Raw genomic sequence first — 15,009 nt, 5'->3', positions numbered from 1 at the left:
TAATTTAAATATACGATTACCTTTTATTATTGGTTTCTAATATTTTCTCAAGAAAACACATTCTTTCCCCTCTTCTAGGTAGTTATAGTTTCAATAGAAGCACACAACATGATTTGTAGCATGTCCTCCCACATGCAAATAGAAAGTAAGAGATAAATTGTCCCAGTGTAAATGTGTTAACTTAAAAAAAATGATGGTCACTTTCACCAACTGGAGAAAGATTTGTTGTTTAAGAGATAATTGTGCCCTGAGAGGTTTCTTTAAATTAACATGAAAAGCATAAGGAATAAGTAATACTATTTATTTAAGGCCATATGTTTCAGCCCAAATATTGCAGGCCACCATCAATGCCGACCACAGCTAAGTTGTCAGCATCACAAAGTAGTGTAAAATTCGATGCAGTAGGAATTTTTTTCTTAACTTTGCATCAACTTTTACAGAGGTCACGAACATTGTATATAAAAAGAAATAAAAAGATGTTTACGCTGATTGTGGAATTTTTGTTTTGTATATAAGGTTTATATTAACAGTAGTTATAAATTTTTTTTGTGTGTGAATCAAAATACATTCCATTTCAATACATACAAGTATGTATTGAAATGGAATGTTAAGCTATGTATTTCAAGGCCAATGCCTTTGAGAGCAGCCTGTGATTTTAGTGGTTCCAAGTTGAAAGAAAGTTTAGAAGCCTTATTTGGAAATTGTAAAGTGCCTTCAATTGTTCAAAGCTTAACCTAAAGGCATGTCCCAAGGTCAGTGCAACAACAGGTGGCGAACAACAAAAGTAAACAACAACTCAAAGGTCACATCCCTTTTTGTGTGGGAATGCTAGGGGTTCTCAACCCTTATCCCAGGGACTGCAATAGGAAGTATAAGACAGAACCCAGAAGTATCCAGGGGGCTCCTTTATCCAGGTATCCGGAGGCAAGAGATCCAAGATGTAGCAGGCGAAGGCAGTATGCAGCAGTTGTATGCTGGTATGCATGGGAAGAAGGTATGCAGAAATGCAGTCTCCTCTCGTAGTGTCTCGGAATCCAGCATTTGCGGGTCTGTTCGACGTCCAAAGAAAAGTAGGGAATCGTCTATGGAGAAGTCAACAGTAATATGCATCAAGCCCCGGGAATTCTTGGAAGTGCGACAGCGCTAAAAGAAAGAAGCCAGCACGAGTGTAAATGGCCCAGGACGGAAAAGCAGTATCAGTATGACATGATCCAATCCCCCGAAAATCTTCTAGAACGTGATGGAACAGACCAAAGGAAACCAGCACGAATGATGAGACCCAGAAAGAAAAGAAGCCTGCAGAACCACATAAGAGATGAAAGAGCCAGTTCAGATAATTGTGTCATGAGAAGAACAGCGAGTACTTGCTTGAAGTATTTATATATTCGGCAGGATGTTTATAAAGAAAAATTATATTTATATGTTCTGGACTATGAGGTTAAAGAAATGCTGGTAGTGAATTAGATATAGAATAATTGTTGTTTGAAGTATATATATATATATATATATATATATATATTTGGCAGGACATATATAAAGTTAAATCGTGATAATTTGTCCCAGACTAAGAGGCTAAAGAGTAGCTGATATAAATTAGATAATGAGATAATAATTCTTTGCAGCAGAATGAATGAATGAAATCATAGATTGGAACAAGATAGTATTGCTGTATGTTCATTATGTATGTACTATGTATGAGATTTTAATTCTTAACAGCAGAATGAATAAGATTATAGATTGGTAAATGATAGTATATTGCTGTGCATTTTAATGTGTGTATCTTAGATGAGGTTATAATACTTAGCAGCAGAATGAACGGGGTTACAGATTGGCATTTGATAGCATCGCTGTGTACTTTAATGTGTAAATATATTGCATGAGATATAATTCTTAGCTTTTAATTTTCTGTAGTTCCAATTCAAATAAGAAACTGTATTAATGTATCCTAGTTTAAATAAACGTGTTTAATATGCTAAAGAAGGTGTATTCACTGATCCTTATTCCAATTTCTGTTTCTGAAATATTCACAGTTTCTAAAAAATGCAAACCTGTGCGCAAAGTTAAATAAGAGTAGCCACGACTGACAGTAAAGCCTGAGAATGAATTAGAGAGATACTGCAGGTAATCTAAATTATATTTAATACCCATAAAAGGGAATCTTGGTGGCACAGTCTAACAAATAAATTTTCCAAGGTTCTCAAGGTATTGGATATTAGATAACCTGTGGTAACTTAGATAAAGGGTATAGAGAGTGTAAAGTAAGAATTAGAGTATATAGAAATAAAGAAAGTAAAGTAAAGAAAGAATAGAGTTTAGAGTAATAATGGTAAAGAAAGGTAAAATAATGGTAAAGTAAATAAAGAATAGAGAAAGTTAAAGCAGAGATAATTTAGAAAAGGATTAAGATAATTGATAGAGACAGCAGAAAATATAAGGAAGAACAGATAAAAAGAAAGGTAAAAGCATAAGATATATACGATACTGAAAGAAACGAAAGAGCTACGTTAAGCTAATAAAAGATACACGTAAAGATAAAAAACAAGATATATATGCCAAGATACAGTAAAGGATATATATGAAAGAAATGAAAACAAAACCACAACATTTTACAGCAGAATGCAAACAATGAATTGATTTGAAAAAGTAAGAGCCACGCGATGTTATGCATAAAACAACACAATGGTATAACTGAGGAAATATTGTAATGTTAATTATTATTGTTATGGGCGACTCCAAGGAGTCCTTAGACTCATCGAGGGAAGCCCTAAACATCATGTCCACACAACTATTCGACATTCCCACAGTATCTATCTTACCTTGCCTTGAACTCATTCACTGTCATAGCACCCACAACAGACTCTGGCAGCTTATTCCACTCATTTATCACTCTAAAAGTAAAGAACCCAGCTCTAACACCCTTACTAACCACACTCTTGCCCAGCTTCCACAGATGTCCCCCTACTCCTCCCACCACCAGTCCTGATCTCAAAAATATCCTCTGAATTAATCCTATAGAAACCCTTCAGCAATTTGAATGTCTTAATCATATCGCCTCTTTTCTGCCTATCAACCAATTTCTGCAACCCACAAATCTTCAACCTGTTCTCATAAGGTTCATTCCATAGACATGCTATCATCTTGGTCACTCACCTCTGGATCCTCTCAACCTCATCCCCATCAAGACGAAACCTAGGTGACCAAATCTGGGCACAGTAGTCGAGATGAGGTCTTATCAAGGCTCGGTACAGAGGTACAATAACTTGCTTGTCTCTGCTCGTCAAAGTATTCTTCAGCAACCAAGTGATTTGATGAGCTGATTTAGTTACTTTTGCAATGTGCCCACTAAACTTCATCTCCCTATCCACCAACATTCCCAAGTCCCTGGCCTCATCAATCTCCTGGAGTACAGTTCCACCAAAGTGGTATACTGCTGCTAATCTTTTCATCCCAAAATGCATAACCTTACATTTTGTCACATTAAATTAACATCCATTCTCCTTAGCCCAGACCACCAATCTATCCAAATCATCCTGCAAGATTTTGACATCTTCTGCATTCACTATTGCCCTACCCAACTTTGCATCATCAGCAAACAAATGAACCATTCCTCTTAGATCCTTCCCTATATCGTTAATGAACAAATTAAACAGCAGTGGTCCAAGAACAGAACCCTGCAGCACCACTAGTCACAGGCCATCTTTTGGACTCTACTCCTAAATAAACTACTCTCTGATATCTCTCCATCAACCACCCACCCATCCATCTCACCAACCCTTATCCATTCCCATATGTTGCAGTTTACAGATTAGAATTCCATGTGGTATCCTCTCAAAGGCCTTAGCCAGGTCCAGCATTATCACTGTATACCCATTACCCTTATCCAGTTCAGCCATCACTGTGTTATAAAACTTGAGCAAGTTACTGAGGCATGATCTACCCTTCACAAAGCCATGCTGTCCCCCATACAGTATCTCATTTTCATCAATCCAGTCCTGTATTTTTCCCTTGACTACTTTCTCCAAGACATTGATAACTGATATGCTGATCGGTCAGTAATTTGCAATGGTAGTCTTGGATCCTCCTTTATGCAGTGGAACTATTTTCCCCTCTTTCCACACCTTCGGGACTAAACCAGACCCGAGACTCAGATTAAACAACATGGTCAAGAGTACTGATAATTCTTTAGCTGCTTCACGCAAGACCCGTGCCAGTATACCATCCAATCCCACAGATGTATTTACATTAAGGTATTGTAATAGAGTATTCACCTCCACTTCATTCATTACAATTCCTATATAAAGTAATGGTTCCTTCATTTTTTCAATGTCACCACCTGGATGATATACTTTTGCAAAGTGCTCGCTCAGTAACTCCACTATATTGACTGATTCAGTGACCTCCTTACCATCGTTATTCCTTAAAATCATTCTGCCGTGCACAGTTTTTCTTTTACTTGCAGCATATTGAAAGAACTGCATGGGATTCTCTTTAGCTTGCATAGCTAGTTTCCTTTCATAACCCGCTTTTGCTTTTTTTACCACGCTCGTTACCCTTCTGTCCTGCGCTTTATACCATTCGTGTGCCTGCAGGTCACCTTTCTCTTTAAATTCCCTCCATAGTTTCTTTTTTTGCAGCTCAAGCTTAATGATGTTATTCATCCATTTAACTCCTATTTGTTTTATTATTCGGACCCTAGGTATACAATCAGCCATAACCTCCTGCAAATGCTCCTTGACCACTTCCCATGCTCTGTCGACATCCAGTTCTTGCAGTTTTACATGCAATCTCCTAAGCTTGTCATTCTTACCAGCACAGTAATTCCACATATACCCTGTCTTAATCAAAAATTCCACACCTTTAGCCACCTCCCAGGTCAAGACCTTATGATCACTCTCACCAATAGGTAGCAACATGGTCATATTCATTACAGTCAAATTCTCAGATGCTATTACCAGGTCAAGCACTCTCAAACCCCTAGTATTTTCTATTACATGCTGTCTCAGATAGTTATCCCTTAGTAACTGAATAAAATTCCGTTCCTTCCTCACATGTGTCCTCTCCTCCTTCCAGTCAATGTTACCATAGTTCAAATCCCCCATAATAATTGCCCTCCTTCCACTCATTTCATCAATTTGTTTATGCATACTATCTCCACCATCTATTCCATCACCTGGTCTATAGCAGCACCAAACTGTATATTTTGTTCTGCTAGTCTCAATCTCACACCAAATAGCCTCAAATGAGCTCTTTTCATTATCCTGCGATACAACTTCTATTCTCCTCAGCTGCAGTTCATCAGCTATCATCGATAACACTCCTCCCCCCATTTTATTCTCTCTGTCCCTCCTAAACACACTATAACCTACACATTCTATCCCACTAACTATATCATCTTCCATCAGCCATGTTTCACTAATGCCAATAACTTGTGGCCAGGAAGAACCAACTAAGGCCAAAAATTCTTCCTTCTAGTTCCTAATACTCCTGGCATTGGTATACATGAAATGCAGAGGTCCCTTTGTCCAACCCCTATGCGTTATTCTAACTATTCTAATTTCTCATCCTTAGTACTGGCTCAGGTACATCATATACATTCTTACACTCAACTGTCTCACCGATGTCCGCATATTCACTTCCCCCCCCCCTGATAGTTCTAGTTTCCCTGGTTCTGCACATCCATTTTCACTTCATTCAGCAACACTTTTTCCAGTCTCCGCACACCAAATCCATTCAAATGCAGGCCATCCTTCTTGTAGAAATCCTTTCCCCCCATCAAACTCATTCCACACGTCCATAAATTCCACACCACACCATCTGCATAACTTGCGCATAAAGTCATTTGCGATTATGGCCCTCCTTCTAAACTCCTCTCTGTCATACCACAGTAACAGATTTACCATCCTAACTCTGTCACTCTTTTCTTTTGCTACCTTTAACAATACTTTCAAGTCCTCTCTCATAAAAAATTTATCTCCTTTCAATTCATTCGTACCCGCCACAACTAACAATTCTTTCGCACTCTGATACTCTCACTTACATCCTTAAATTTCGCACCCGGTAAGTACGATTTAGTTAACCTCTCATCTATCACACCTCTTACTAACGAGTCACCATACAACACTCTTTCCTTCATTTCTGAAACTCTCCCACTCTTACGCTTATTTTTCCTTTCAAACACTTGCTTATTTCCATTAGCTGAGGCATTCAGGAAAGAGTTTTACAGGCGCTCCAACTACAGCTTCGCACTGTGAATTACTCCGTGTAACCGTCAATCTCACTCCTTACAACTAATTCCTCATTTGTTTCATCATTTAAACCATTTTCTCTCTCTGTATAATTGCTTTCACCCTCTCTTTGATCACCACTCTCATTGCCATCTTGTACAACATCGCAGTTTCCTATCAAGCCACTATTTTCACTCACATTCTGGCATTCTTCTACCACAACAATCTCACAACCTGACACATATTTCAATTCCTCACTTTCCTTACACTTTCTGCACAGTCTCCCGCCACTATCATTGTCCATCCAAACTCCAGCCTCTTTCTGGAGAGCATACATCCCACACACATCACACTGGACAAACTCCCTTATATTAAAGTCTTTGAGCAAAGATGTCGTATTTTTGACGCCATTATTTTTCGTCGCATTGGCACCATGTGCTACTCTATCAAACGTATCTTTAAAATACTATGTTAAATAACGTGGAATTCACACTAAAATCACACAGACACAACAAGCTACCAAAATAAACAATACTACGTTAAGATTTAAACCAATATTCCAATTTTCACTCAAAATAATACTTAGCTTTCGGGAGCTATCTGAAAACACTACACACCACTTGATGTCACACTTCACTGTTTTAATCACACATCAAAATATTTATGTGTGTTAAAATAATACATCAATATCAAAATTAAAATAACATCAATATCCATAATCATAGTATTTCAATGGTTGACTGTCCAATCATAATCAGTTCTGCATTATAAGTCTAACAAATCCAAGTGCAATGTGAGATGATATATGGTTTATATACATCAGCCCTAACACAGAAAATGAAAATATCAAGTTTAGTTCATACCATTCTGGCACAAACCTCTATTGGATATTGTATAAACTTTCACAGCTTACACGTGTAACAAAATTATATAGAATTTATTCAAAAACTCCAATACATTTCATCCAACATTACATGACATCAGGGATATAGACCATTAACTACATTCAAAAGATGAATCAGAATAATGAGTTATAAATCATGCATATATTAGCTTGTGTCTTGATCACAGCTGAAGTATATGATATTGCACTATTAGAGTTCAAAGGAGCAACTGTAGTAAGTTGCGTAGATAAAAATTATTTAAAATCATCATTAATAATAATAATAAAAAAAAAATTATGAACAATTAATAGTGATCACTTCCCAAAACTTGGATATTGGCATTCAGTCTGATTGGTGTAGTCTTTGTTCTGGATTGGAGGGGGGGGGGAAGATACGATAGGATTTTTTGGATATGGTAGGAATTGTGGCCATTGGCTAAGAGGGTTTTGTAAAGATGGTCAAGTTCAGTAGAGAGCGCATTGTTAGACTACACCAATGACAGCTTCGGTCTCTGTTCTGGAGACGGGGAAGAGTCTGTAGGTTTACTCATCTCATCTTCCTTTTCCCTCTTTTACCTTGTGGTGTGGAGGATTTATTAATCATCGGATCTCAAACTGTTCACAGGATAAGGTGGTCAGCCCTATGCCCCGGTGTATCCTATGTCCATAGTGTTGAGTTCTCAAGGTCGGTTTGCCTGCTTTGCGAGATGAAAAACCCCAGAATAAACTGGGGAAAAAACCCTGCTGTCCACGCCCAAGACTGGCTAACTTGGCTATGGCTGAGGAAGATCCTTCAGCTCCTCACGTCACCAAACAGAAATCAAACCTAGGACACTCCTTCCCCAGACATATGGTTGCGAAATGCACAGCCACTAGGCTAAATGCACGGACTGTGTAGGTTTAGGGTTTTAATATTTTTGGATATTTAATAGACAAGCTTAGGTGTTGAATGTCATTCATAACTTATTTTAATGGTACTAACAACACTAAATGAACTATTTTATAAAAAAAATTTTGGATATGATACAGGAATTGTAACCATTGGCTAAGAAGTTTTTATGAAAATGGTCACGTTCAGTAGTGAGGGCATTGTTATCTGAGCTAATTAATTTAGTCCTGTTATATGAATTTTAATAATTCCATACTGTTGGGAGGGGTGTGTGCATGACTGTTTGTGAATGCCAAGGATCTATGAGGCTGCTGTGTAATTAAAGTGTCTAGGAAGGGGAGACCTATCGTCATTTTCTTTTTCTAATGCAAACTGGATCCTGATATATTGATTCTTTAGGTATGTCAAAAATATATTGCGAGCATCCAGACCATGTGGGCAAATGGAGAAAACATCATCAACAAAATGTAGCCAAACAGTGGGTTTATATATGAAGCAGAGTTTAGAGCTTTCTCTTCAAATATTTTCATGAAGAAATTAGCTGGGGGGGGGGAAATAAAAAAGCCCATGGCTGTTTCCTCTATTTGTAGAATTTTCCTTGCCAAACAAAACATAGTGAATTTAAACAAGACTGAAATATCAGGATGGAATCTATTGGAAACCGAGAAGAATAATAAGATAGTAATTACTAAATCTTATAAAGGAAATGCTGCAGTGATTCTAAAATACTATGATTACACATTTAAAAATCACTCAACCTACCTTCCCTTACACTATATGACCCTACCAATATAGAGATCAGATCATTTCATAGACTACTTAAAAAGGTCACCTCCTGGCCTTCTGAAGTTACTAATAAACTAAAATCATACAATTTTAGTCCCCCCCCCATGTATATATGGACTACCTAAGATTCATAAACAGAATGTGCCATTATGCCCAATTGTAGATGCACTGATTCACTCACATACAAATTATTCAAATATTTAGAAAAATTGTTTTCCCGATATACTGGCAACATGCCCTCACACATAAAAAAAAAAAACTCAGGCCACTTTAAAGCCAGTATAAAAAACCTCACACTTAAAACACACTGACATTATGGCAATTTTGATGTTTCCTCTCTGTTCCCAATATACTGGCAACATGCCCTCACACATAAAAAAAACTCAGCCCACTTTAAAGCCAGTATAAAAAAACCTCACACTTAAAACACACTGACATTATGGCAATTTTGATGTTTCCTCTCTGTTCACCAATGTCCCACTTAAAGACACTTTAGAATTATTCAAAAACTAAATTTCAGTTTTGTTTAAATAAACTATGAACTCTAGCTATTTTGCTTGGCAAAGGAAAATTCTGCAAATAAAATTCTACAACAAAATAGGGAGGACAGCCATGAGCATTCCATTGCCCCCCCCCCCTCCCGAGCTAATTTCTTCATGGAAACATTTGAAGAGAAAGCTCTAAACTCTGTCCCACAGACCCACTGTTTGGCTATGCACTGTTGATGATGTTTTCTACATTTGCCACATGGCCTGAATGCTTTCAACATATTTTTATCACACCCAAACAATCAACATCCCAGGGTCGAGTTCACATTAGAAAAAGAAAATGACAACAGTCTCCCCTTCCTAGACACATTAATTACATGGCAGCCTAATGGATCCCAGGCATTCTTTGTTTACATAAAACCCACACACACACACACACACCAGCAGATATATTCTGATAGGTTGCCCAGTCCTGAAAATATTTCAGGAACAAACTGTGCTTGCTTCCACTTGGATAAAGGATTAAGCCAAGAATATAATTTCTTGGCATCTTAATTAATGGCAGATATATTTATAAGGCACATCCAAAAAAAATAACAAAAATCTTAAAAAAAAAATACTTTTAGCCATCTACAGACCATACACTCTCTGTCCAAAAAGAAACCAAACTTTTGATAGAAAATAAAACACAGGCCAATTATAATTATTCAAATCATTTATTTCAATTAATATACTCTCCCTCAGCTTCGATACAGCGTTTGGCATGGTCAATTAATTCGTCAAATGAGTTTTTTTTTTTATATTGGTTTTTGGAATACTGTTGAGGGTCATGGTTGCTGCCACTTGAATGTTTTCAATGGTGTTGTATCGCTTTCCTTTCATTGGCAAATGAAGTTGGAGAAAGAGAAAGAAGTCACAGGATGCTAAATCAGGTGAATATGGTGAGTGATCCAACACACAAACTTGGTTTTTGCTCAAAAACTGTCTCACAATGTTCGAACGATGAGATGGTGCATCATCGTGGAAAAAGTGACCAGCTGCCTGGATCACAATATTCATGCCATCTGCAACGAATTCTCACTATCAATCGCTTCAAAACTTCGAGATAAAACTCACCATTGACCGTTTGGCCAGATTCTTCGAGATTAATTCTTTGTGGATAATGCCCTTGGAATCGCAGAAACAAATCAGCACTGTCTTTATTTTTGACTTCTCCAAGTGACATTTTTCGGATGCTCCCTCTTCTGGTGGTTTCCACCCAGCACTCGGGAGCTTCGTGCTCATACTCAAAATACCACGTTTCGTCACCAGTATGGATCGTTTCAAGGAAGTTTGAGGTTTGAGTCCTTATGAGCGGTTTTAATGAGGTCCTTGCAGTGTTCAATTCGATACATTTTTTGGTTGTTGGTCAACTTGTGGGAAACAAATTGCGAATTCAATTTACAAAGGCCCAAACTCTGGGTCAAAATGTTGTGCACAGTTGATTTTGGAATCCCCAATTCATCTTCAATTTTGGGTTTTCTTTGATGAAATCACATACTTTTAGGATGTTAACTTCACTCAGTTCAGTTTTTGGACGGCCCAGCTTTTCATCGTCCTCAAGCATCTCACGACCACTTTGAAATCGCTTATTAAACCACTCGTAAACTTGAGTACAGGATAAGCATTCATCACCATATGCTTTTTGAAGAATTTGATGCATTTCGTAAAACTTTTACCAAGTTTAACACAAAAGTCAATCAAAGCTCTCTGTTTGAAACTAATTTTCCGACCATTCCCCAAAACATGCTGTCACTCTTGGCACTATAAATTGGCTTCTAATGAAACAAATGACATAAACAGTTGATACAACACTAATGAAGGTTGCCGCTTTCGACAACAAAAAGATACAACAGGTGGCGCCACTAGTTTATTTTATTTTCGAAAAGTTCGGTTTCTTTTTGGACAGAGTGTCTAAAAAATTAGCATTCTTTATCTGCTCACCAAAGGCCAGATACAATCTTCAGACCTATTAGGTGTTTACTGGATCTCTTGTAGTTGTAAGCTATCTTACTATGGCCAAATAAGGAGGACAGTCAAAATTAGAATTGTTGAACATAAGACATATATCTGTTTCCTTTCCATCACTACAGTCACTCAGTGTCTGTAGTGATGGAAAGGAATGTCTAACAGGTGTGTCTAACCGTGCTTTAGACACACCTGCCATAGAGTATGCTGGAAAAAAAAGCCACTCTAATCCATCACAGCAAATATAAATACAGAAGATTTCTCCTCGAATCAGCTTCTGCTTTATGAAATTATCCTAACCTCAACAAATTTGGTTGTCTGAAACTTCCCCAAATTTGGGAAGCTCTCATCCTCTGCACATCAGCCCAGCAGCCAGGATGCCTAATTTAGTCATCTAGAGGGCACTATTTAAGACTTTAGGTCTAGTCTCAGTTGACATGTTTCATCTTCATTACTTACTATAATGCCTGCATGCATGCATCTTATGTTTTTTATTACCTGCTGATGGCAATTTAACTTTGCTGAAATATTGGAAATATTAATTAAATTTATTTTAGTTAATATAGTAGTCTACATTATAATTTCCTTAAAAAATACAACTATGATGAATAGTTAACATATATCATCAAACCCTTTTCAGTACTCTCTTATCACTTTCTATCAGTTTATGCAGTCTACCTGTTTTTTTTTTTTAATAGGCTTCTTTTTAGCATCATGTTTCCATTTTCTAATGATATCATCCAGTCCATCCTGGATGTTGTAATTGCACTGCAATCACACAAACTGTTTGATGACTAACACAGCAGTCTGCAACAATGCCTTATGGGAAGTTGCTTAACTCCCATTAACTACATTCAAAAGATGAATCAGAATAATGAGTCATAAATAACTACCTCCACACATTAATTTAATACATTTTCCTTTGTTGCTAAATACTGTGCTGTACCACATAATTCATCACTGGTATTTGAGACAAAAAGGAGGGGTCTTGATAATTCTTGTGATAATGTATGATATGTTCAACAGACAAATTTGGTGAATCACATAAAATAATTGTATAGCACTAGTTTATAAATGGTACTGTTGAATAAACACTTAATAATAATATTTAACATGCATTTTAACTTGGTTCCATTTATTTCAGCTAACTATAGTATATACAGGAGATGGACAATACACATTTGACATATTTACATTTCTGTTGAAAGTTTATTTTTCACTTGGTTAGAGTATAATAAATTTAGTTTAATCCTTGTTTTGCATTATGGGAGATACTGAGATAGGAGTGATGTTAGCTTGTTCCACCTTTGCAACAAGTTGCCCAGTGTTGTCTCACCCCAGTCCTGAAGATACTTTCAGGTGCAAACTTTGTTTGCTCACACTTGGATAAAGGATTAAACTAAATTTATTATATTTACATTTCTATTTAAAAGAGTAATTTAACAGAATATCAAATTATTTGTATATTATAAAGAAGATAATCCTGAAACGAATACCCTTTAAATAAATATATCAAGTTTTACCCAATATAAAACATTGTCTTATAACTCTTTCCCTTCCCAGAGTATTAGAAAATGAAAATATAATACTTACAAAGGCTTACACGTGGCCTTGCATAAGACTGCCAAATCATTCTCAAATTTGTTGCAAACAGTTTCCCTAAAAAAGAATACAGGCATGTCAGTTTTCACTAAACAAAATACATGTGTATATTGGTTTTTACTAAACCTCTCTCTCTCTCTGTGTGTGTGTGTGTATGGAAATAGATGCTGTGAGTGTGTTTTCAGTGAATGTGTAACCTAGAAAGAGTCCTTTTTTGAGTCTTAGGATTCTCTGGAGGAATCTACATAATAAATAATAATAACATGGACACCCTTTTCCCTGCTCACTGGCAATCACCAAACTCTGAGCAAGCATACTGATACTGTATTAAATGCAAATAGATCCATTAATAATTTAATTGTACTGTTGTCCCTAGTATTGAATGATGTGAACAGGAAACTATTATAATGTCAGACAACTGTTAAAAAGGTTTTGTTTTGTAACCAATATTTCCCTCATTTTTGTGGCACATATATCTTCAAATGACTGTTCACTGTAATAAATATAATGAGAACCTACACTGTCAGTAAAGTCAATGAACAAATGATCACTTCAGTATTAAATGGTATGGACAACTATTTGGCAGAAAACTCAAATACTGTTTTATTTCTTCCAAATAATTAATCTAGAATGCTTGAAATTATTATTTTGGACATGAAATCATGAAATCTGAAAACATTTAATTGCAAGTTAATGTTTCTAGCAGTATTACTACTCCTATTGAGGAAATGCATCCAAAATTATTTTCTCAGGTGCCAATGTGAAGGGGAAAAAAAATAAAATGAAATAAATTAAAAATATAATAACAATAAAATATACATTAACTCTACATATGAGAGGTCTCAAGACCTACAAGACAACTTTCTTCTCTCTCTAAACACAATAGAAAAGAAACACAATAACAGATTCCTTTCTACTCTCTACTCAATTCCTTATGCACTTCCCATGCGTAGGCATGTGATTAGAGAACAGAAAGGAATCTATACAAATAAATAACGGAAAAACTCACGTAGAAATATTATTTAATAGTATAATTTTCGCCTGTGTGTCACAGGCATCTTCAGTACAATTAGGCACAAAAATTAAACACTAACTGACAATTCCAAAAAGCGCCACCTAAGTAGCTGGTGTAAGATAACTAAAAAGGTCAATAACTTTCCTAAAAAAAAAAAAAAAAAAAAAATTAATACAATAAAAAGTTAGGAAAGATTAGCTGATTTGTAAAGTACTATCTCCCATAAAGGGGATAGACGTAAGCCGTCGGATCTGTTTAAGTTAGGAGAATGAAGTAGAGTTTCACATGTTTCTTTATAAAGGCGTTCCATGAGAAACTGACTTTTGTGAAGAACTCTTGTCTTTCTCCAATGAACTCTGTGTCTAGTGAAGATGGCATGTTCTGCAAGTCCAGACTTTTCAGGTTTAAAGTATTCAATATAAGATTGGTGTTCTTCTAGCCGAATGGAGGCAGATCTTCCCGTTTGTCCGAAATAACATAATCCACAAGAGCACGGAATCTGGTAGACACCTGGATGATTAAGATGTGGAAGCTTGTCCTTTGGAGAAGCGAGAAAGGTGGAGATTTTTCTAAACGGTCGAAAGGCAACAAAAATATTCAGTGGTTTTAAAATTTTTGCTATACGTTCACTGATGCCTTGTATATAAGGGATGGTAATGCGCGTTATTTCCTCTGTGTTTGAAGAGGGAGACATATTAAATCTACTCAAAGAGGAAGAAAGAAGACTCATACAGGCCACTATATCCATGCGGAATCTCATCACCATCCCAGTCAAAAGGCAGGAACTATAAAAACACTGGTTCATTGGGCCCACTCCTTTTGTACTACAGACGATCTTTTACAGAAAGAAATACGATATATAACTTCTTCCTTTCTATCTAATGGCTATAAGAATTGCTTCATTAAAAGAACTTTGAGTAGATTTAATATGTCTCCCTCTTCAAACACAGAGGAAATAACGCGCATTACCATCCCTTATATACAAGGCATCAGTGAACGTATAGCAAAAATTTTAAAACCACTGAATATTTTTGTTGCCTTTCGACCGTTTAGAAAAATCTCCACCTTTCTCACTTCTCCAAAGGACAAGCTTCCACATCTTAATCATCCAGGTG

The 15,009-nt window shown here is 36.5% G+C and overlaps 1 protein-coding gene across 1 annotated transcript in view; it reads right to left on the bottom strand.

Annotated features, from left to right (window-relative positions):
- The window catches only part of BBS5 (Bardet-Biedl syndrome 5 protein), a 143,666-nt gene that overhangs the window by 108,451 nt on the left and 20,206 nt on the right, over window positions 1–15,009 (bottom strand). The window contains exon 3 of the mRNA XM_090402643.1: window positions 12,871–12,936. Within this exon, the coding sequence (XP_090258769.1) occupies window positions 12,871–12,936 (66 nt within the window). The remainder of the gene's footprint in view (window positions 1–12,870; window positions 12,937–15,009) is intronic.

The sequence above is a fragment of the Typopeltis vanoorti genome, chromosome 13 (assembly GCF_054136105.1).
Source record: "Typopeltis vanoorti isolate ZY-2024b chromosome 13, IOZ_Tvanoo_1.0, whole genome shotgun sequence".
Taxonomy (NCBI): domain Eukaryota; kingdom Metazoa; phylum Arthropoda; class Arachnida; order Uropygi; family Thelyphonidae; genus Typopeltis; species Typopeltis vanoorti.
The sequence above is the reverse complement of the archived record's forward strand: the minus strand, read 5'-3'. Positions and strand labels throughout refer to the sequence as shown.